The sequence below is a fragment of the Xyrauchen texanus genome, chromosome 1 (genome assembly GCF_025860055.1).
Source record: "Xyrauchen texanus isolate HMW12.3.18 chromosome 1, RBS_HiC_50CHRs, whole genome shotgun sequence".
In the NCBI taxonomy this organism is placed as follows: domain Eukaryota; kingdom Metazoa; phylum Chordata; class Actinopteri; order Cypriniformes; family Catostomidae; genus Xyrauchen; species Xyrauchen texanus.
Genome location: NC_068276.1, coordinates 30,979,907 through 31,001,594, shown reverse-complemented (window position 1 = coordinate 31,001,594; position 21,688 = coordinate 30,979,907). Strand labels below are relative to the sequence as shown.

General features: G+C 36.8%; 1 protein-coding gene across 2 annotated transcripts; it reads left to right on the top strand.

The window, feature by feature from the left end:
• Positions 1-4,332: 4,332 nt before the first annotated feature.
• LOC127650423 (SKI family transcriptional corepressor 1 homolog-B-like) lies at positions 4,333-10,268 on the top strand. Of its 2 annotated transcripts, XM_052135868.1 has the most exons (9): positions 4,333-4,469; positions 5,494-7,201; positions 7,883-7,973; positions 8,124-8,213; positions 8,293-8,364; positions 8,971-9,045; positions 9,128-9,202; positions 9,380-9,445; positions 9,849-10,268. In XM_052135868.1, the coding sequence occupies exons 2-9, from the start codon at positions 5,504-5,506 to the stop codon at positions 9,944-9,946; spliced, it is 2,265 nt and encodes a 754-aa protein (XP_051991828.1). In that variant the 5' UTR covers positions 4,333-4,469; positions 5,494-5,503; the 3' UTR covers positions 9,947-10,268. The 2 variants fall into 2 exon arrangements, with proteins under 2 accessions (XP_051991828.1, XP_051991833.1); XM_052135873.1 differs by lacking the exon at positions 9,380-9,445.
• The last annotated feature ends 11,420 nt before the right edge of the window (positions 10,269-21,688 follow it).

The window sequence follows — 21,688 nt, the reverse complement described above, 5'->3', positions numbered from 1 at the left end:
AAATTACTTTAAGGCTTATCCCATAGATGATTCGCATTAGTTTACACATGTTTTCAAAGGATGGTATGCCGATTTGGTTACAATTCATTAGCGGTCATGAGATGCAGTTTTGGTCCAGTGTTTTCTTAGTGTTGGGGTCCATAAAGGATGACTACAAAGTGGCGGACAGGAATCTGATACAGAGTCTGGAGTCTCTTTCCTCTCTTTTTAAGTGCACATTGAACCAGATCACTGTTAATGTTCACTTACAGTCCAACTAAAATGTTTACAATAAAACCATCCATCTGATGGAACAGTACAGTAATCAATAGAAGAACAATGCATTTCCAGAAAGTATATGTCAGAGCTGATGTTGATTTAAACTGAGATGGTGGTCAATTCTGGATAACAGTAAAAAGTCAATTTCCATAAGTTATCAAATGTATTTTATTTTCTAAAATCAAAGCAACATAACATGTTTGGACATACGCATTCAAAGTCATTTATATATCTGCATTCCAATCAAGCTGGTCCGTTTAAACAGCTGCCGAGTTAAAACCGATGTCCAATCAATCTGGACTGCAGGACAAAGGTGGCATTAAAACAGCGGACATGGGCCCCAACTGCTGATGGCGCTTCGTATTCCTTCTTGAGTTGGGACTCATTCTGCTGTTCTAATTCGACCTTTCTCCTGCAGTCCAGTTTGATTAGCGCGGGGGCCGGACGAGCACTGAAAGACCTGTTCACAGCCATTACCAAGATTCCTTTATCAATGTCTAGTAATTAAAATGTCACCACTTAATTTTCAGGCCACGGAGAACCTCTTGTAGCAATCTTTTCCTAATAAAAACAGTAATCGAAACGCTATTTTCACTCGAAACAAAAAGGTTGCGGCTGGCGACTCAGGGGTGTCAAGGCGACAGAGATCAATATGAGAGAAGCTGATTGATCTCGCGCTAAAGTGAAATTTATTGGGGTCGCGCTTTTATACGGCGCCTATATAACAGTGACTGCAGAACACTAGTTTTCAACTGATACGTTTATTAAACCTCTCTTGCTGAATTAGTCTGCCTTTGATTTATGTGCCAATCTTCTCAATGACCCCCAGGACAGGATCTCTATGTCGCTATGTTTTAAACCCACCAGTTTTAAATTGAAATATTTCCAACTTTTTTCTAATTGAAGCATGTTGCAGAGCATTCTGTGAATAGGCTGAGCTTAATAATAATAATAATAAAGAAATGCATTTGGTTTAAGTTACGAAGGAACAATTACAGTTAGGCTAGGTCTATTACACAAATGTATTTAAGTTGATCCACCACATGTTACCGCGTTTTACAGCACACAAGAAAAAGACTTTAGAAGTATCTAAACTTGTCATTCAACTCAAACAACTCAAGTCTGAAAACGAAATGCACACCAGATGTCGCAGATCTATTTATTTCGTTGTCTTCAGCTGCATTTCTACATTTCCTTATTTTGTCATTTTTCTGATCTTGTAATGTTGGGAAGTATCTAACCATATAGCCAGGTAAAAAAATAAAAAAAATCCATGCATAATTTAATAAAAAATTGCATTAGAAGTAGCAGCTAGCCGGAATATGTTATACTATTGCTTGCCGTGCACATATGATCTTGAGTGAAACATTGCTAATGGCTTACGTATTAAAGGTTTGTAATTTAGTCTATAGCCTCAAAAACGTGTTTCTGCATACAATAATTTAGAAAAATATAATCTCATATTTCAGCGAATAGATAGACTGCATTTTAATATATATAAAATTACCGGAACTGAGAATAATAAATATACAAATAAATAAACAGACGGGGAAACATATTCATGATCAAGTGGAAATAACTGTCAGTTATGATGAATGGACGGAGATTCTCCTTCTTCCCGCTCTAAGAACATTTAAGAACATTAATGATAATGTTATAGGAAAAGTAAAAAAAGATCCTAAACATGGCACTAATTAAGAAATATGTTCCCTACTTCTTCCTTTGATATCCTACCTGCCTATATAACGTTTCCTTAATTAGTTACTTGTGCACATGTAATATAATAGCTTGAATATTAATGAGCCAATAATGGCATATGTCGTCCTGAAACACAATATTTACCGTATTGATTCAAACGTTATGTAAAAACAGCCATTGATTATTTAATAGCATGCCAGAGATATTACCAAGTACATACATTCAGCTCAAAGTCATCTAGCTGGTAATTAATTGTGATGCCAGTTAATATTAGGCCTACATTTATTTTTCTCAAATGTTTTGTTACAGAGGTTATTATTACAAGGAGGTGCCAAACAAAATTAAATAGTCTTTGTATTCTTCTCGGGACGGAATTAACAGTTTTTAACCGTTTTAAACAGTTTGACTAAATGATGGCAGGATAGCGTGTATAAAGATGGGTGTTGTGTGTCTGTACCTGCTCGTGGGAGGATCCTGTCTTTAATGACCGTCTTGTAGGACATGTGAGCCCCTGTCTCCCCGCCATAAACGCTAACAGTGGCGCATTGAGCCTGAACTCTAAATAATTTACAAGAGAGGAATAATTACAGAATAAAATTATAATTATTGTCGGGCCAGAACGAAGATTCTTGGTTGTGAAAGGAGACACGGCCAAGCAGATCTGGTTAAAGTTTCCCTACCCATTAATATTGAATTCGGTTAAGCCGGTGGCCCATCGGTCACAGGACACAGAGAGACCGCTTGACAGATTTTTAAACTTTCCCATTTGATTTACAAATCCGTAATAAAATATCGAATTAAATTCTTTCTCTGAAAGTGTTGCACAGCTTTGGACGGAAATTATTTAGTTCAGTTAAAAAAAAAAAAAACTCCTCCGTTTACCAATGTCAAATAAAGTAATGAATACAACGAATTCATTACATTATTAGCCTACAGATACATGTTCTATTAATGCAAAATACACTTTAGCTTGAAGGCAGTCATTGTTCTGATGTAATGGCTCTGCTAAGACGAATCATCCCATAAGGTATTTTTGGACATTATTAATTCCGATAATTGTTACCATTTTATATAATTAATTACCGTGTAGGCTAATCAAAGGTCTGTTTTGGACACGTCAATGAAAGACGACAAATAATGGCTGAAATAATTTCTAGGCTTTTCATGGAAATACATTTCGCAAGTTGTCCAAATATAACATATTTCTCTGTGCAAAGCGAAGGCACATAAAAATACAACCAAAGACCAAATTTGCTAATGTCCAACTTTTCAAGCTTCAGAACTGGAAAACGTAACCGGTGATAGGGCCTACACCAAAACATTTCTGAGAGAGAGAGAGAGAGAGAGAGAATTTTCCACTGTCGTATTTCAAATTGGACAGCACAACTTTGTGCAGCTCGATATTGATATCTTTACGTCAAGACTTAGTGGGGTTAACTGAAGGGCATTGATCAGATTTTAAATAGTTAATACGGTCATATAAGGTTACGCCACTTCCCTCAGTGCATTGCCCTGATACATCACTGTTTGTATACAAGAGCCGCGCTCACTGGCTGGTGTGTTTAACAAATGTGTATCATTCACCGGTAGACATGTGACAGGGTAAAAAGCAATGACCACGAAGCAGCACAGCATGGCCTGCGGATGGTTTGCCTCGAGCAAATGTCCAATGCAAATTCAGAATGATGTATTGTCTAATTTCCGACGTGTCGTTCTAATATTAACATAACTAAACTTCATTGGGAAACTTATTAGTCTGAGCAAAAGGTTCGGGTGTGCGTCATGTAATTGTAAGAAAATAATGTAGCATGATAATTTACTCTTGTTCGTTGTTCCTCTTCGCTCTGCTATCCCCCTTGTAGTTCATGCGCAAACCGTTTAAATTGCATTTAACGCCCTGCTTTGCAATCAGCATTAATGTAATTGTTTATTCTAATAGGATAGATAGATAGATAGATAGATAGACAGACAGACAGACAGACAGACAGACAGACAGACAGACAGACAGACAGATAGATAGATAGATAGATAGATAGATAGATAGATAGATAGATAGATAGATAGATAGATAGATAGATAGATAGATAGATAGATAGATAGATCGATCTCAGATAAAACTGTCTCCATTGCAATTGCCAGTGATCTTTGTTTTGGAGTTGTGGATGCAAAGGGTTAATGCCAGAATCTGATTTGATCTCAGTGGGTGTGCCTTGCTATTCATTTTGGTGTTCCCACTCTTGAAGTAGATTGCGCACAACCTATTAAGACGAGGCACGAGCTCCGAGACTACCATGTGGTCACTCCGCTCGCGCTCCCATCACCACGCACGAGAGCTGAGTGGGATGGAAAGTCTAAAGCTGTTTTGAGAGGGGAAGAAAAAAGTAGCCTACATCAAGCCTCGTACAGTAGTTCTCTTCCCGCACCGTAGACGTTTAACGGACGTTTCATCATTTTCTTCAGGGCTATACATTTAACGCGAATCCGTTTACGCGAGTAACTTTCCAGACAATAAGGTATGTTGCTTGTCACATTTACGTTATTTTCTTGAATTTACGCACATTAACGATTATTCTCAAAATGTTAGGAACTTAGGAGAAAAACTAGCCTACAAATAATGTTTCGATATATCCTTGATTACGACAGGAATAAAATCTAAAAAATATTTGAACATCATAAAATGTAAACAGTAGCCTACGGAGGTATCTGAAGAAAAGATATCAAGTTATGTGTAAGATTGAAATAGCTATAATAAGCTCCTCTTGCAATAGCTTAATTGTGAATAAGACATTTATTAACAGATCGAAGTCGAAAAACACATGTTGTGTAATTACACAGAAAGCGGCTTACTGCTTCTTTTCCTTGTTGCTAAGCTCATTGGCGTAGATAAAAGATTCTTCCCTTCTGCCTCTATGCGTACTAGCGCCATAAGAGGCCTTTAAGTAATCGCTCCGGCTTCTGAGCCGATTTGGAGACATTAGGCAATGGTGCAGGCACTCAGGTCAAAGAGTTTGAGCATTGTCAACCAGAAGAATTCTCTGCAAATCAATTCTTCATATTCATCGTAAAACATTGTAAAGGCGTGCCATTTACAAGCATTAGTGTACTAATGACAGATATTAACAGGGTAGCCTGTAATGCTTAAAATAGTTATTAGCCACAATAACATTTCCGATCTTGCAAAAGTAATTCTATACTGAAACAAATTAATAAAATGTGATAGGAAATTAGCACAAAATGGGAAGGAGACGTTTAACTAATTAAAGCTAATGATTGCATCGGAGAAAATTTTAAGATAATTATAATTATTAGCATTTAGCCTTGTATAATAATAATAATAATAATAATAATAATAATAATAATACATATTTATTTTAGGACAAAGCCTACAAAGAATAAAAAGAAAAATGAATGTGGTAGGCTATTCGTGATAATTACAGCACAGAAAACTCTCATTGGCCTAGATTGTATTAATGGCTGCATTGCAATAACACAACTGAATTCGAGGATAATTGTGAATTTCTGATTCGTCCTGCACAGACTTCAAGGAATGGAGTCGATACCCAGTCAGCTGTCTACGGGACGAGATGCTTGCTCTTCGCCGAACTCAAAGCAAGAACTGCAGCCTTATTCTGGCACCAGCTCGCTGAAGCCAAATCAAGTGAGTGAGACTGCGCTGTACGGAGTGCCCATCGTCTCTTTGGTCATAGACGGCCAGGAGAGACTGTGCCTGGCGCAAATCTCCAACACTTTGTTGAAGAACTACAGCTATAACGAAATCCACAATAGACGCGTTGCTCTTGGAATTACGTGCGTGCAGTGCACACCGGTGCAGCTGGAGATCCTGAGGCGCGCGGGGGCCATGCCCATCTCCTCGCGCCGCTGTGGGATGATCACCAAGCGTGAGGCCGAGCGCCTCTGCAAATCTTTCCTCGGGGCCCACAATCCTCCCAAATTACCCGAGAATTTTGCATTCGATGTTTCACACGAGTGCGCCTGGGGGAGCAGGGGAAGCTTCATACCGGCGAGGTACAACAGCTCCAGGGCGAAATGCATCAAGTGCACCTATTGTAATATGTATTTTTCACCCAACAAATTCATATTTCATTCACACCGCACACCCGAGTCCAAATACACGCAGCCGGACGCGGCCAATTTTAATTCATGGAGACGCCATCTGAAATTGACGGACAAAAACTTATCTGACGATCTTTGTCACGCGTGGGAGGACGTAAAGGCCATGTTTAACGGCGGCAGCCGAAAGCGGGCAATGCCAGGGAGTGGATCGGATATGTCATCTCCACTTAAACAGCAGGCCTCCGACAACATTACGCAGAACAGGTCACCTGATGTTCCACACAAAACTTTGCGCTGCGATGACGACCGTGGGAACCTCAGTTTAACCAACAGTGTGCGGAACTTCCCGGTAATTCCTGTGCCAAGTAAGAGTTTTGGCATTCTCCAGAAGATCCCACCTCCTATCTTTCCGCATTCGTATACTTTCCCGGCGTTTGGACTGTGTCAAAAGAAAGATGATGGAGTTGGTGAGCAGAATAAGACCAGTATACCAAGAGTGTTTTGGCCTGGTGCGAAGGACAGTCTCTATCCTTCGTTCCCTATGTTCTGGCCAACCACAGGAAGCCTGCCACTCGCATCATATCAACCAGCACAACCAAAACCAGATACGGAGCTAATGGGTAGCCGGCAGGCCGAAATAGAGATTTCAGGGAGCGAGCGGGGAGGAAACACACCTCGAGACAGTCTATTCGATAGCGAGCGCTGCTCCAGCTCACAGTCCATCAGGAACGAAGAGGACAAATCTGGGGACGAGACACGGTCATCTGAGGGTCAACCAGCCACCCATAGAAAGATGAGCTATATTTCGGCTTTCAGGCCAGTTGTTAAAGACGCAGAGAGCATAGCCAATTTTTATGGAAACAGGGATGCATACAGCGGAGCCCATTCTGGCCATTTGTCACCAGACAGCGTAAGTGAGAGCTCTAGCTACAGATCTGCCTCTCCATGTGTGGACAGTGGGGAAGATCCAGATGTGGACGTGGAGTCTCACAGAGTTCCAGAGGACGAGGAGTCGATACAACTCTCCGTGGATGATCGGCAAAGTCCCATGGAGGAAATCACTCTGAACACTCACCACGATGACCAGGAGCCCACTTTCAGTGACACAGGCTCTTCTGATCAGAAACAGAACAAACAGGTGGCAAAGAAAAATGATGCCACTGTTTATAATGTGAGTACACACACACACACACACACACACACACACAGATCAATGTCGCTGAAACCATTTTAATCGGTATAACTTTATTAAATATTTAAAGCTTTTAAATATTTTTAAATATTAAAGCTTTAGATAAAATACAGCATGGCGTATAAAATAGCAACACAATGGCACACTGAATAAGGACACTTATTGCTCAGAAAAGCACTTGTCTGATACAGCAGTCTTTCAGCTCTAATAGCGAGCAATTACCTTTAATTATGAGCAATGAGATTCTATATGCCAAATGTTCTATTTCTAAACAATTGACAATTTATGTTGTTAAGGATATAGCTCGTTTAAAGTCCATGTTTATTAATGTACAATGCTCTAAATAAAAGAACACAGCAGAGCGTAATTGTTCTAAATTACATGTTTAGAATGGTCAGGTCTGATTTTGCTTGCGGGCTATAAATGCATTTGTGAAAAGACTCCCCTGTGGTTACTGCCCCCGTTTTGGTGCACATTATTTTCTTTGTCAGTCCATCTGATCGAATTTACTTTGTAATATGGATAATTTGCCTTGCTGTTTGAAATATTCGCATATCGTTAGAAAAAGCCTACCATTATTGACAGTCGCTTGTCTGTCTCATGGTTGCGTATAAAGAAGAAAATTATGCATAATTGGGCTTGGTTGGTTAATTTTTGCAGGTGTACCCACATGAAAAGGAGAGAGCATCTCTGCAGAGCACACAGCCTTGTTCGGTCTCTAAACTTCCACGCAGCGCACCGCAATCAAACGGTAAACCGTTTAAATCATGATTCTATATAAATCAATGTTATACGAGCATGTCTATACAATTCTGATAATTAAAAGTTTTTTTTTTAATCTTAACATTAAATTATGCACTTTCAATTAGTCACCTACTAAATAGAACATTTCGCTTTATAGATTCACACATTTCGAACAACAGCACAGAGGACGAATGTGAATCACTGAAATCCTGTTCGGATCACATTAACGTTAGCAAAGAGATCCCAAGTGAGTAGCTTATCTGTATAAATCTTGACGCGCTGTTTTATTTAGTGATATATATCTTCTCTCTTTCTCTTTCTGGCAGACGAGGCTTCATTGAGGAGTACTGTTAACAGATGTCATCTTTTTGAGAAAGACATCGAGAATATGGCGAAAGGTATAAAAGAGTTAACTAAGAATTTATGATCATTTTTTTAAACGTTGCACCATTGTTAGAAAATGTATTTGCTGTTTATGTAAATAAAATAACATATTATAAAATAACAAATCACAAGAAGGCTAGAGCAAATGCCGATTTCTTCTTATGATTAATTATTTGAAAGCAGGTTCAAGAAAGTATTGCTTATAGACTATTTTTAAAGGCATGTCCTCGTTTGCCTATATGTCTCCCTTTTTCTACATGCATTATGCAAATACGGGCGATCTCTTCTACACAATTCTGTTCAACTGAGAATTGTCCTTGAACTGCAGACGATCTACACTGCAGGCTCGTTTCCCACACATCCCTCAGGCTACTGTCCTAATTATTTTGCAATGTCATGCTTGAGAACACGGGGACCGCGTGTTTATCCTTCCTTAGTAACCTAGTGCAATTAGACAAGAAAACCAAACAGAGAGTGAAATGCTTCCTAATAAAAAGGATAATTCCGATTTACTTGGGATAATATTATTTTAGTAAGACAGTAACATACTCAAAAGCTACTGTGATTAAAAGTCACAGTGATAGGCTATAATAAATGGTGTGATTTCTTTTGATTTCTAGAGGAGCTTCAAAAGCAGCTCTTGGAGCAAGTGGAGCTAAGAAAAAAACTGGAACGGGAATTTCAAAGCTTGAAAGGTAATAAAAGAGATTTATCCAACAATGCATTTATCCATGATTGAACTCCTGTTTATAACTTACTGTGTGTAAACTCTAACAGATCATTTTCAGGATCAAATGAAGAGGGAACTGTCTTATCGTGAGGAGATGGTCCAGCAGCTGCACATTGTAAGAGGTAATGCATAAATGCATATTTTGCACTAGTGAAAGGTAAAGGCTACAAAAAGTGACACTTGCATATTTTCAGTTAGGCTGATTTTAAAGGAAATAATAGGTCATAAAGAACAGAAAACATTTCATGTTTGTAACCCCTCCCCAAATTATTTATTAATTTTTCTTTTTATTTATTTAGACACATTGTGCAATGAGTTGGATCAGGAGAGAAAGGCCCGTTATGCAATTCAGCAGAAGCTTAAAGGTAATTAAGAAAATATCTTCATGCATTTAGTATTCATGCATTATCGGCCAAAAATAACATTTCATATAGCTCTACAACAGAATTACTGCCCTGTCTGTAAAAGAGAAATATGCAAGTGCTACTTTTTTTAAATTAAGTTTATCAGTATCTCAAAGAGTGTACCTAAAATACATGATACCATTATCATTTATGTTTAACTGTTAGTAAAAGTAGTGGTGATTAGAGGAGTGTGATAATTTTCCTATTTTCATGCATTAGACATGAAATATGAAACTATGGCTATGATGTATCATACATTATTGTGTGTCATATATTTGGTATGTTTCAGTAAAATATTATATACGTTTACCAATAGCCTCCTCTTGTGCTGTAATTTATGGAACTAAATCAACCTTTTTCCTAGAAGCTCACGACGCTCTTCACCATTTCTCCTGCAAAATGCTAACTCCACGGCACTGCACAGGGACCTGCACATTCAAGCCACCCCTCTTACCACCTTAACTTCAAATTGTATCCCAGGGAGGCATTAAAATACAGTAAAAACTGTGAAACTGCCCTAAAGGAATTCTCCCTTCACACTTTGTTTGAGAGGTTCTCTCAATTTACGCACAATGAATTCTGTCCAAGGACTGCTGAATCGCAATCCATCCAAAGTATTCACAGGCTCTGCCTTGAACAGTGAATGAAAGTGTCTAGGAATAATTTACGACATTAAAACTCCTTAAAACAAGCCAGAGGATGACAAAGATGGGTGAAATAATTATACTTTTACTTATGTAAATATGGTGATTTTTTTAAACAATACAGATACTTAATATGTGGCAGTGTGCAATGTATTGTATTATGTGGAATTTCATAAACTGGAATTGTTGGTTATTCATGTTATTTATTTATTTATGCATTTTTACATGTGTTCTTATTCTCTAAATTCACTGATTTGCTGACTTAAATTAATTATGTCATCAATATTAAGCACTTTGAAAAAGCACCCTCTCAGACTTACCTATCCAAACTTGATAAAACCTAAAATATTGTTTAATATCATACTGTATAACAAACAAAAATTTGAACAAGCACTAAGCCAATATTTCCCAACTAAGCAATTCATTATACTGAAAATGTTGTTATTCCACATCAAGTGCTTAAACTAAAATGTCAGATGACTTCTGGAGTGTATTTAAAAAAATAAAATGATCTCATGCCTCATTTTTGTATTTAAGTTCAAAACAGCCACAAGTATTTCCATCATAATATTTATAAAATCTTATTTTCAGCATTTGATTGATTAGTAGAAATAGAGCAGAATCTTAAAAAAAATCTCTTATGTCATAACTTTTCTTTGTTTTAAAATGTTCTATATCCTAAAACTTTTAAAGGTCTTTTGAGATCTGACATATATCAGACTGTTGAACCCCATATCACTTACACTTAAATCATTCACAGATCAAATGTAGGTGGGGCAAACTGTCAAACTATGTGGGGTATGTTGTCACAATGAAACCTATAGCATTAAACAGCCTGTACATTTTTTTTAGCCAAACAAGTATGAAACTCAAGGATAAACACAAAACAAATCATGAAACGCATGAATTGCATTGTCAAGTTTGTTTTGCACAACAAATATTGCAATTTAAATGTAATAACTCAAAACACATAACTTTACCCAATAAAGAACAACCTGACATTTATTTAAAAATAAATCCCTCATTGAGAACACACACAGTTCAACCTTTTTAAACCAGTGTTTAAAAATCTACATTATTGCTACAGTTTTTCACAAACAGCTGGAGCAAAAATATGATGCTACTGAAATTAAATTTCAGAAGATACAGTTCACAAACAATTGTATAGTAGATTAGAGTTTACAGCTGCCAGAAGACAAAGTGAAGAGATCCTATAAAAAAAATATATATATTTGCCTATAGTGGCTCAGTTACCTGTTCAACCCGCATCTGGACAGTAGTGGACATTTAAGTATCATCCATCCAACATAATAATCCAATTAATTAAGGGTTTGAACTGGAAGTTTGAACTCAAAATAAGAAACCACAGCTAAGAAAACGCATTTGTGTAATATGCCTTTTGACCTAAAACCATATTACTGAGATATATAATATCCCTTGTTAAACCTTTCCTTGCGACAACAAGCACTGGCTGTATTCACCCTTCTGCAAATGTACTACCGTGTGCAGTAACAGTTTTTTGTGTGTACTGGATTATATAAAACCGCACATCATAAAAGCCCTAATCCACTGAGCTTTCCAAGAACATCGAAGTCTCACTTTGTGAATGCAACACTTCCATCTAGTGCTGAACGTGTGTTTGCGCTGCAAGTTGTAGATTGCGCAATAGCGCCGTTGCTCATTCAACAAACGAACGTGTCATCAGAACGTGTTCTCGACTAGCGCGTTCTCCGCAAATGCATCCTTCTTCTGCTTAGAGCAATGTTTTTTATGTACATTTGTGAATAATAAAATCAGATTGTTCCCCAACGTCCATTACAGTCGTTTTTTGTGTACTTTAATAATAATTTATGTTGTCACGAGATCATTCACAAGCAGCATTTCTTCTAAATATCTAAATCATATTGTATCATTTGACCCCCCCATTGAATCAGTGCAAGCAGTGTAGCCAAAGTCCCTCTAGCAACTCACTCTAGCCCACTGTCGGCCATCTTTAGAACGCTCTCGGGAGGCTATTTCCAGTCATGTAAGTGCAGCTCCTATATACTTGAATGAAGGAACACCAAAATCTCAAAAACGGTCGGACAAGATTAAGATCAAAGAACATACTTCAAATCAGCAAAACAATTTGACAATACTGGTATCATAAATTGTGATTCTTCACCTAATATAACGCTAAAAAACGCAATTTTCCAGGCTTGTGTAGCTAATGCGCATGCACGTCCTCGAGTTGATTGACAGACGAAATATGTATCTACACAATGATTGGCTCTTTTACCTGTAAGGCGGGACTTCTTTTTATCATCCATTGACTGTTGGGTGCTCAGAGCTTCTTGTCTGAGCGTTTCAATTTCTCCCATACATAGAAGTGGCCAATCACTGCTGAATAATCTCAGAGTGTAGCATGTGCTCACCTCATGAAAAGATCTTCCTACTAGGATAGCACACCATTTTGGAGTGACGTTTGCTCAGCAGAATTTCATCCCATCATTGGGACCATGTGAGCGTTCCTGTGTCATAACATCATTTTTAATGAAAAGTGATCTGGTATGCCTCGCGACAACACGGCATGTCCTCTCAGTCTTCGGATGTCTTGGTACTTTACTGTGGAATTTCCCCCAACAATTTAACTGTCTACTCTCCCAAATTGTTTTTGGTCACTATTCTGTGTATTTTATGCATTCTATTACTCATTATTATTTCTCAATTTTATTATATTTTTGTATTATTATTACTATTATCTTTATTTTATTATTATTATTATTCTACGCATGTGGCATTTGTATGATTTTATGTTTTCTGTAAAGCACATTTTAAAAAGGTGCTATATAAATAAAATTGTACTTACTGAAGGAAGGAATTAGGACATACGAGGTCACTGGTAGCAGGTTTATTTTTGGTCGAGTTCAGATGTTGAAATGGAATTACCAGGTTGCAACTGAAAACAGGCTGCAATCAAACTTTTTGAACTTCAGTTGTTGTTACTGTTTGAAAAACGCGTGAGCGGCAAAAAGCCGGCACAGAGCTGCGCGCGCGTGCACACCACATGACCCAACTACGTCACGCCTGCGCTAGCAATCACAAGATGGCGGATAGTGCCGAACTAAAGGTAAAACGCTACGCTTGATTTCTAGTCGGATAGTGAGCAGGGAGGTTTTATTGTGCCGCAAGAAGTGCGCGCACTGCTTAGCTGCTGTATTAAGAGGACGGTATGGTGTGTTTAACCTCAGTTTTCCTAGCTAAAGTTGCATGTGAAGTGTGTTTGCTGTGGAGCTCTTGTAATAAGCTTTCAGCGTGTTACTGTTGATGTAGAGGGAGCTGTGCACCGCTCTCCTCAGGGGATTTACCAACTTTAACTCCTTTTCTCCCTAATAAGTCACGCTCATGCCATCTGTTGCAGAGCACTTACAGACTCGTGCTAATTTAACAGCTGTTGTTAGATATTCTATGCGAATAATGATGGTGAATGAGCGATGTGCTCGCTTGTATATCTGAATTGCTAGAACGCTCCATCGCTTCGCGTGCAGGGCGCGAGCGCTGTTGACGTGCTGTCAATCAAGTGAGAGGAAGCGCACGAGCATCTTCACAGCATTGAAAAGCTGCTTTCAGCGTCTGACTATTTGAGTTTATCACCAGTTGCACTTAGATGTCAGTACTTAAATACCGATTTAACAATTCAGTTCACCATCCTGAAGCAGCGTTGTGTTGGAACGAGGATGGGAAAGCTTTGACCCCTTCATTAAAAGCAGGTGCAGTCCAGTATTGGTCGATTATAATGCTGTCTAGTTTGCTCTGAGTTTTAGTTTTATTAGTCTTGTAGATGTGAGACTCAACAAACAGTCATGTGGTTGGTTTATGACCGGTAACTGTTTGAGTGTCCATGAAAGCTCTTTTTGATTTGTCTATGTGAACTAAAACTTGTTGCATTGTTGGCCAGTTCACAAGAGGAAGTTAAACAATGTTTTAAATGTTTGTTTGTGAATGCATGTGCTTACAGTCAAAGCTAAGCTATGTTGAGAATTGTCATCCTTTCTCCTTCAAGGTTTCATGTAGTCTTTTTGTTTTCTTCAAAAGTAGGCAAGATCTAGTGATCTTGTCCTGTTTTGTCATTTTTAAAGGGATAGTTCATCCAAAAATGAAAATTCTCTACTCATTTACTCACCCTTATGCCATCCCATATGTGTATGACTTTCTTTCTAATGCAGAACACAAGTGAAGATTTTTAGAAGGATATTTCAGCTGTGTAGGTCTTGCAATGCAAATAAAAAAAGACAAGATAAGCAACATGTATGGCTAGTTTACATTTAAGATTCATGATGAGACCATTTTCAACTGCTGCAAACCCTGCTAAATATTGCAACCGCATTTATACGTATAAGGTGACTTTTTTTTTTTTTTTTTAAACCAACTTAGATGTGTTGATGTCAGTGTGTCTCCTTGAGGCAAACCAAAAATGGTAATTCTCACATCATTTATGCAGTCTTATGCCATGGACAGGAAATGTTGGTTTGTGTTCCACAGAAGACAGAAAGTCATACAAGTTTGAGAAGGCATAAGGGGTGAGAAGGTCTAATGACAAGAGAAATACCATTTTTGGGTGAACTACTACAATCATTTGATTAAGCTGAAAAGTGAACATAAATCAACATTGAGCTAGTTTCATTTTAAGACGAAGGGGTTCAATGAGACATTTTCATTAAAACATGTAGACAAGTGATTTACTTATTGGAGTTACTTGTTGCCTGCTGAGTTTCAGCCATGTGAGTGACTCCTGAGCAGCAGTTGAAGATGAACTGTCACAGTATTGTCCCATGAGAAAAGTATTATGTAAGTGCCACTTACAGAATATTAATTATTGTCATTGACAACCGAATGTTATGCTTCACATGATATTGATGTATTTATTAATGTTGTCTCATACACTAACTAAGGCTCAATTTAAAGCATAACCTGAATGCTCCGATGGTTCATAAGCAGTTTTAGGAAGAGAGAACATTTAGCATTAAAAGTGTAGATGCTGTTGATGAAGCTGAATATAAAACAATATTTAGAAAATGTTAGCTGGTTTCAAGATGTACAATTTGATGTTGGCATTAAACATTTTAAGCTGGTGTAGAAATGCGATCAATTTACTGGAATTACTGTTGTTTGTGGAGTTTGAGGTGTTGTAGGTGAAGGCCCTGAGCAGCGGTTGAAGAAGCTTCTTTGTGTTTGTTCGACTGTGAAAATGTATCTAATTGGCCTCATGCAGACAAACGTTTAATATACTGTAGATTTGCAAACGAAATGTAAGTTAACAACTTCTTTGCGCAAATAGAAACTTGAATACATAATTGATTGCAACAACAACAACAACCCTCTACTGAATTCCCACTACTGAAGTCATTCACCTTTGAACTTTTTGGCAAAAACGTTGTGCTGTCCATCCCAAGCTCTCTTCATCCAAAATGGCAGCCAGACCCAAATAAACTTGCTTAAAATTCAATCACATTCTGCATCACATGGTTTCCCATAGAATCTTAAAAAATTAGGCTGGGTTTACTAAACTTCAGATTATTGTAGCTTCTCTCAAAATAATTAGCGAAGTTTCTTTATTATTATTAAGAGTACAGCATAATCTCAATATCTATATATAGTATATAATTAAGAAAAGTTGAAAGTTTTCAAATCTGTTTATTTTAATGAGCAATATTTACTGAAGCAAGGAATAATTTATTTCAGTGTATAGACCTGAGGTATTCTTCTAAAAATCTTTGTTTTCATTCTGCAGAAGAAAGTCATACACATTTGGTATGGCATGATGGTGAGTAAATGATGAGAGAATATTCATTTTTGGGTTAACTATCCCTTTAATATCTTGTGTAATGGGAGCCAGCTGGTACGTGAAAACTGTGCAGTGTGTGTAAACCTCACTCTCCTGGCCTCAAGAGGCACACAAGCTTGATGCTTGAGGCTTTAGTCTTTAGAGAGGAAAATCAAAGCCATAATTACTGTAGATTTGGCTTTCATATAACCTGATATTTTACAGAGCCTCTTTAAAAATAATTCACACAGACATAATTAATAGTTAGTTATGTTAAGGTGGTAAATCATCGGATTCACAAAATGTTCTCTTGGGTTGTAATAACAGTTAGATTACAGCACAGATTGGCTGAAGGTGTTTTTAGAGTGGACTGTAGATGAAAGGTAGAATGTTGCCCACATGTCTTTTGTGAACATTGTACATTAAATATAGACCATGACATGCATTAGTTGAATCAACGTTATCGAATTCAGGAATATTTATTGAATGAATTGTGCAGGACCAATAGAGCATCTTTAATAGCCTGTTCTTAACAGAATTTACCAAGTAAAAGTTACTTCACACATTAAAACAGTCAGCACGTTGTTAAAATAATTAACAAGTAAGACAAATCTGACAGAGAAAAAATGCATTCAAAAGTTGCGTACTTCAGGACTTGCATTAGTCAATAGGACTGCAACTAAAGATTATTTTGATAATCAATTAATCTAACAATTATTAGAACAATTATTTGTCTATTCGCCGATTATTGCAATGTTAATAATTTGCTCTTAACCGACTATTCAACTTGTGCCCCGACTTAAAAGATCTTAATGAACGTGCTTTCTAACAATAAAGAGGACAAAATCATCTTTTAAAAAGTGCACTGACCGCACAGGAAAATGCCAGATTCGGAGTTTGTAGTTATTTACATGGCCTGCTTCCATAATATTGGAACTTTATTAAAGCTATAACTTTTAAATATAACTGCATTAAAAATGTAACTCCGGAGTGTTTCCTTTAAAGAAGCTTGACATGCAAGTTTTGCTTCAGCAAATCTCAAAATAAGAGGAGCTCGGGCTCCTCTTATTCCACAACGCGAGTGCTTCAGTATTTAATTATTTTGTGTTTTTGCATTATAATTCCCTCGTAATATGTTTGAAAATTACATTTTCATTAAATGTATGACATCAACTGAAGCTGTGAAAGTTTAGAGAGCATCTGGACTGTGAGCTTTATTTTCTTCCTCTCCTCAGTCATGCATGAGCTGCAGTGCTGCTCTAACGAATCATCATTAGAGTTGAATGTGATCTCATGTTATGTTAAATGAGATCAAACAACTATTCGACAATGAAAAATGTTGTCCAAAATATTTTATTGTTGATGTTTTCGATAACGTTGACTAATCATTTCAGTCCTGTAACAAATTATCTAATGATAGCTGTTTATAAAGAATGTTAACCAATAACAGTAAAAAAAATTAAAATAACTAGGAAAGAATACAAATTGGCCTGTGTGAAATGTACAGTAAAACAAACCAAAGGTATTGTTCTAAACATGACGTCCACTTAGAATAAATTTAAGCCGTATAAGCAGTCGGCACGTCATTGAAAATAACCTTCCTGATCAGCAGGGAAAAATAATAATAAAAAAAAAAAAATAAAATAATTTTGTAGGGATGTTCCGATACCTTTTTTTGGTATCATTTTCATCATATCGAGTCTGAAAACAGTTTTTTTTTTTTTTTTTCTCAATATCAGCCATTTATTACAAGTTTATCATCAATATTGTCTTTAAATATATATAAAAAAATCTTTCATGAAAGGAAAGTTTAACAATACATTTCAACTTGAAATTGTATTATTTTGTATCAAATGAATTGATTTTATATAGAACATCACTGCACAATCCTAACTACAAAATTAGTTATTTTTGTCAAATAAAGTGCTGCATAATAGATGTGAGATATTGCTCAAATATAATACAGTTACTATTGAGTTATTATTACTATAAGTAGTAATATTAGTAGTATAACAGTGAATTTACATAACTATATAGTAGTGATCAATTTCTGTCATTTTTTGTAATTGTTGTTTTTCTTTTAAATTGAGCTTCTATTTTGGCAGAGCTTTTATTTTGAAGTGTTTCTGTGTTGTTAGACCAAAGAGCTCTGATGTAATGATGGCAGATTCCCAATCCGGAAAAGCAAGGCGCTATGTGAATCACAGTAATTATTAATCCGCAAATGGCAACTATATAAATAAATAAATATGTGGTCTTTATACGACTCATGCTAAAAAGTGAATTAGTGCTCTGCCTGCTGTCATCTGCTACAAACAGAGCATGTGATGCTCATAATAGTGTTTTCCATATATGAGCCAAGTAACTAAAGGTATGAGTAGTTTGTGTCTCTATATCAGCACAACACTAGCTCCAAACATTGACAAGCACTCACATTTAAAACATTTAATTAAATCGCAGCGTTTTCTGTTAAATAATCTCACTAGGACATGACGTGATTTTAATCTCTGCGCTGAATGTTTACGTAATGACATTCCTACGTCAGATTAGGGCTGGGCGATTAATGGAATTTTATTTTCAATTATGATTTTGGCTTCCAGTGATTATGAAAACAAGCTGATCAAGATAAAACGATTATTGTGCTACATTCCATTTAGCAATGAAACACGCCAACATTATATCTTTAAAGCATCCATTATTAAAGTTCAAATAATAAGGAAGCAGGTTATGAAAGTAAATAAACTGTGCGGTCAGCATCGCATCTATGAGTTGCGTGAAGTGACCGGGGAAGTTAGATTATACGTGATGGCTTGCAACGTAGTGAATCATAATGCAACGTTTCCCAAAATCCATCATAATCTATTATTACACGTCATTTTAATTTTCATATTTTCATGATCAGACATTTAATAGCTTTTATTTTCGTTCACATTTAAATTTTTAATCATGAATTTACAGGAAGATTCTCTATTATTATTATTATTATATACTAAAATCACAAAATAAATGGGGAGCTGTTTCTTCAACAAATCCACAAAATGAGCAAGTTTCATAAATTATATGATTTAACCTTATGCTTTTCTTTTTTTCTGTGTATATAACTTCATATTTTGATCCATAATATTATGTTGTTATGATTGTTCATTGTAAAAGATACAGCCATGCTTCATTTCCCTGATTGTTTATGTATGTATGTATGTATGTATGTATGTATGTATGTATAAGTTCTGCAATAAAAAAAAAAAAAAAAAAATCTATAGCTGACGCTTCACATATATCTATAGAATTGCGCAACTTGCGAATGAAGTGGATTACCACATTTAGAGTAGAGGTGCTTATTTAAGTTTTAGGAGAGCTGTTGGCCGCTATGAATGTCGAAGCACATCCTGGATTGTTAAACTCTCTGCAAAGCGTTTCCCTGCATGTTCTAAATATGTGCGATTCAGAGGGTGCTAAGGTGGGACGTCCATCTGCTTCCGATAAGTACTATTGAGCTCTCATCCAATGATGCACTGGAGCTATGCAAGGACCGCCTCCCTCATTTCCATGTTGCACACAGAAAAGTAAAAATAAATACATGTATTAATAAATAACTATATATGGGAATATTTAAATATGGAAATAAATGTATATGGGAATAAATATAAAAAATAAGTTAACACATAAATAAAAATAATATCCAAAATAAATGAATAATTAGAAGTTAAAAAGAATAAAGTAATAAAGTCATACAATAATAAATTCAGGAATACATTTTATTAAAAACAAATTATATTTGTTTTATCAAGACATTTATTCCTTTATTTATTTTTTTATTACATTTATTTATTTATGCAGGTTTGGGCCTCCGTAACTATAAACCTGTATTCGCTGAAGGTGAATGCATGTCATGTTCTATATTTAATGTGCAATGATGATAATGCAAGGCGAGCGCAACACAGATAAATGCCCCTTTTCAGTGGAATTTAGCTACGGATTAGGAATAGATTAAGTATTTTAAATGGGTCGCATAAACAGGTTTTTTTTTTAAGGTTGGTTTCTTATTAGACTAGTCAATTAGTCGACTTCAAAATGTTTGTTTAATCGTCAGTGAAATTAGTCGTTCCGCACATCCCTAGTGTAACAGAAATGTGAAGCTTACAATTTTATAAAAACTCACTTGGTTTGTTGACATTACATCGTCATGGTAACAAAGTTGTAAAATTGGCTATAACTTTACACTGAAAAGGTTAGCAAGTGATTTTATCACACTAAAATCATGTGTACATGCATATTGTTTACATCTTGTGGCTAAACTTTTGAAACAATATTTTAAATTTCCAAAATTGGACCCATTCATGTCCACTGTAAGTGCCTCACCTCAATTTTCAAAATAAATTTTTGTGCTAATCAACAATATACCACAAATGCAGGCAATTGAGCTTAATTTATATTCAACCCGGAACATTCCTTTAAATTACAAATTATGACAGAATTATTATTATTATTATATATATACACTCACCTAAAGGATTATTAGGAACACCATACTAATACTGTGTTTGACCCCCTTTCGCCTTCAGAACTGCCTTAATTCTACGTGGCATTGATTCAACAAGGTGCTGAAAGCATTCTTTAGAAATGTCGGCCCATATTGATAGGATAACATCTTGCAGTTGATGGAGATTTGTGGGATGCACATCCAGGGCACGCAGCTCCGTTCCACCACATCCCAAAGATGCTCTATTGGGTTGAGATCTGGTGACTGTGGGGGCCATTTTAGTACAGAACTCATTGTCATGTTCAAGAAACCAATTTGAAATGATTCGAGCTTTGTGACATGGTGCATTATCCTGCTGGAAGTAGACATCAGAGGATGGGTACATGGTGGCCATAAAGGGATGGACATGGTCAGAAACAATGCTCAGGTAGGCCGTGGCATTTAAACGATGCCCAATTGGCACTAAGGGGCCTAAAGTGTGCCAAGAAAACATCCCCCACACCATTACACCACCACCACCAGCCTGCACAGTGGTAACAAGGCATGATGGATCCATGTTCTCATTCTGTTTACGCCAAATTCTGACTCTACCATCTGAATGTCTCAACAGAAATCGAGACTCATCAGACCAGGCAACATTTTTCCAGTCTTCAACTGTCCAGTTTTGGTGAGCTCTTGCAAATTGTAGCCTCTTTTTCCTATTTGTAGTGGAGATGAGTGGTACCCGGTGGGGTCTTCTGCTGTTGTAGCCCATCTGCCTCAAGGTTGTGCGTGTTGTGGCTTCACAAATGCTTTGCTGCATACCTCGGTTGTAACGAGTGGTTATTTCAGGCAAAGTTGCTCTTCTATCAGCTTGAATCAGTCGGCCCATTCTCCTCTGACCTCTAGCATCAACAAGGCATTTTTAGCCCACAGGACTGCCTCATACTGGATGTTTTTCCCTTTTCATACCATTCTTTGTAAACCCTAGAAATGGTTGTGCGTGAAAATCCCAGTAACTGAGCAGATTGTGAAATACTCAGACCGGCCCGTCTGGCACCAACAAACATGGCATGCTCAAAATTGCTTAAATCACCTTTCTTTCCCATTCTGACATTCAGTTTGGAGTTCAGGAGATTGTCTTGACCAGGACCACACCCCTAAATGCATTGAAGCAACTGCCATGTGATTGGTTGATTAGATAATTGCATTAATGAGAAATTGAACAGGTGTTCCTAATAACCCTTTAGGTGAGTGTGTGTGTATGTATATATATATATAAATGCTTTCGCAGAGTG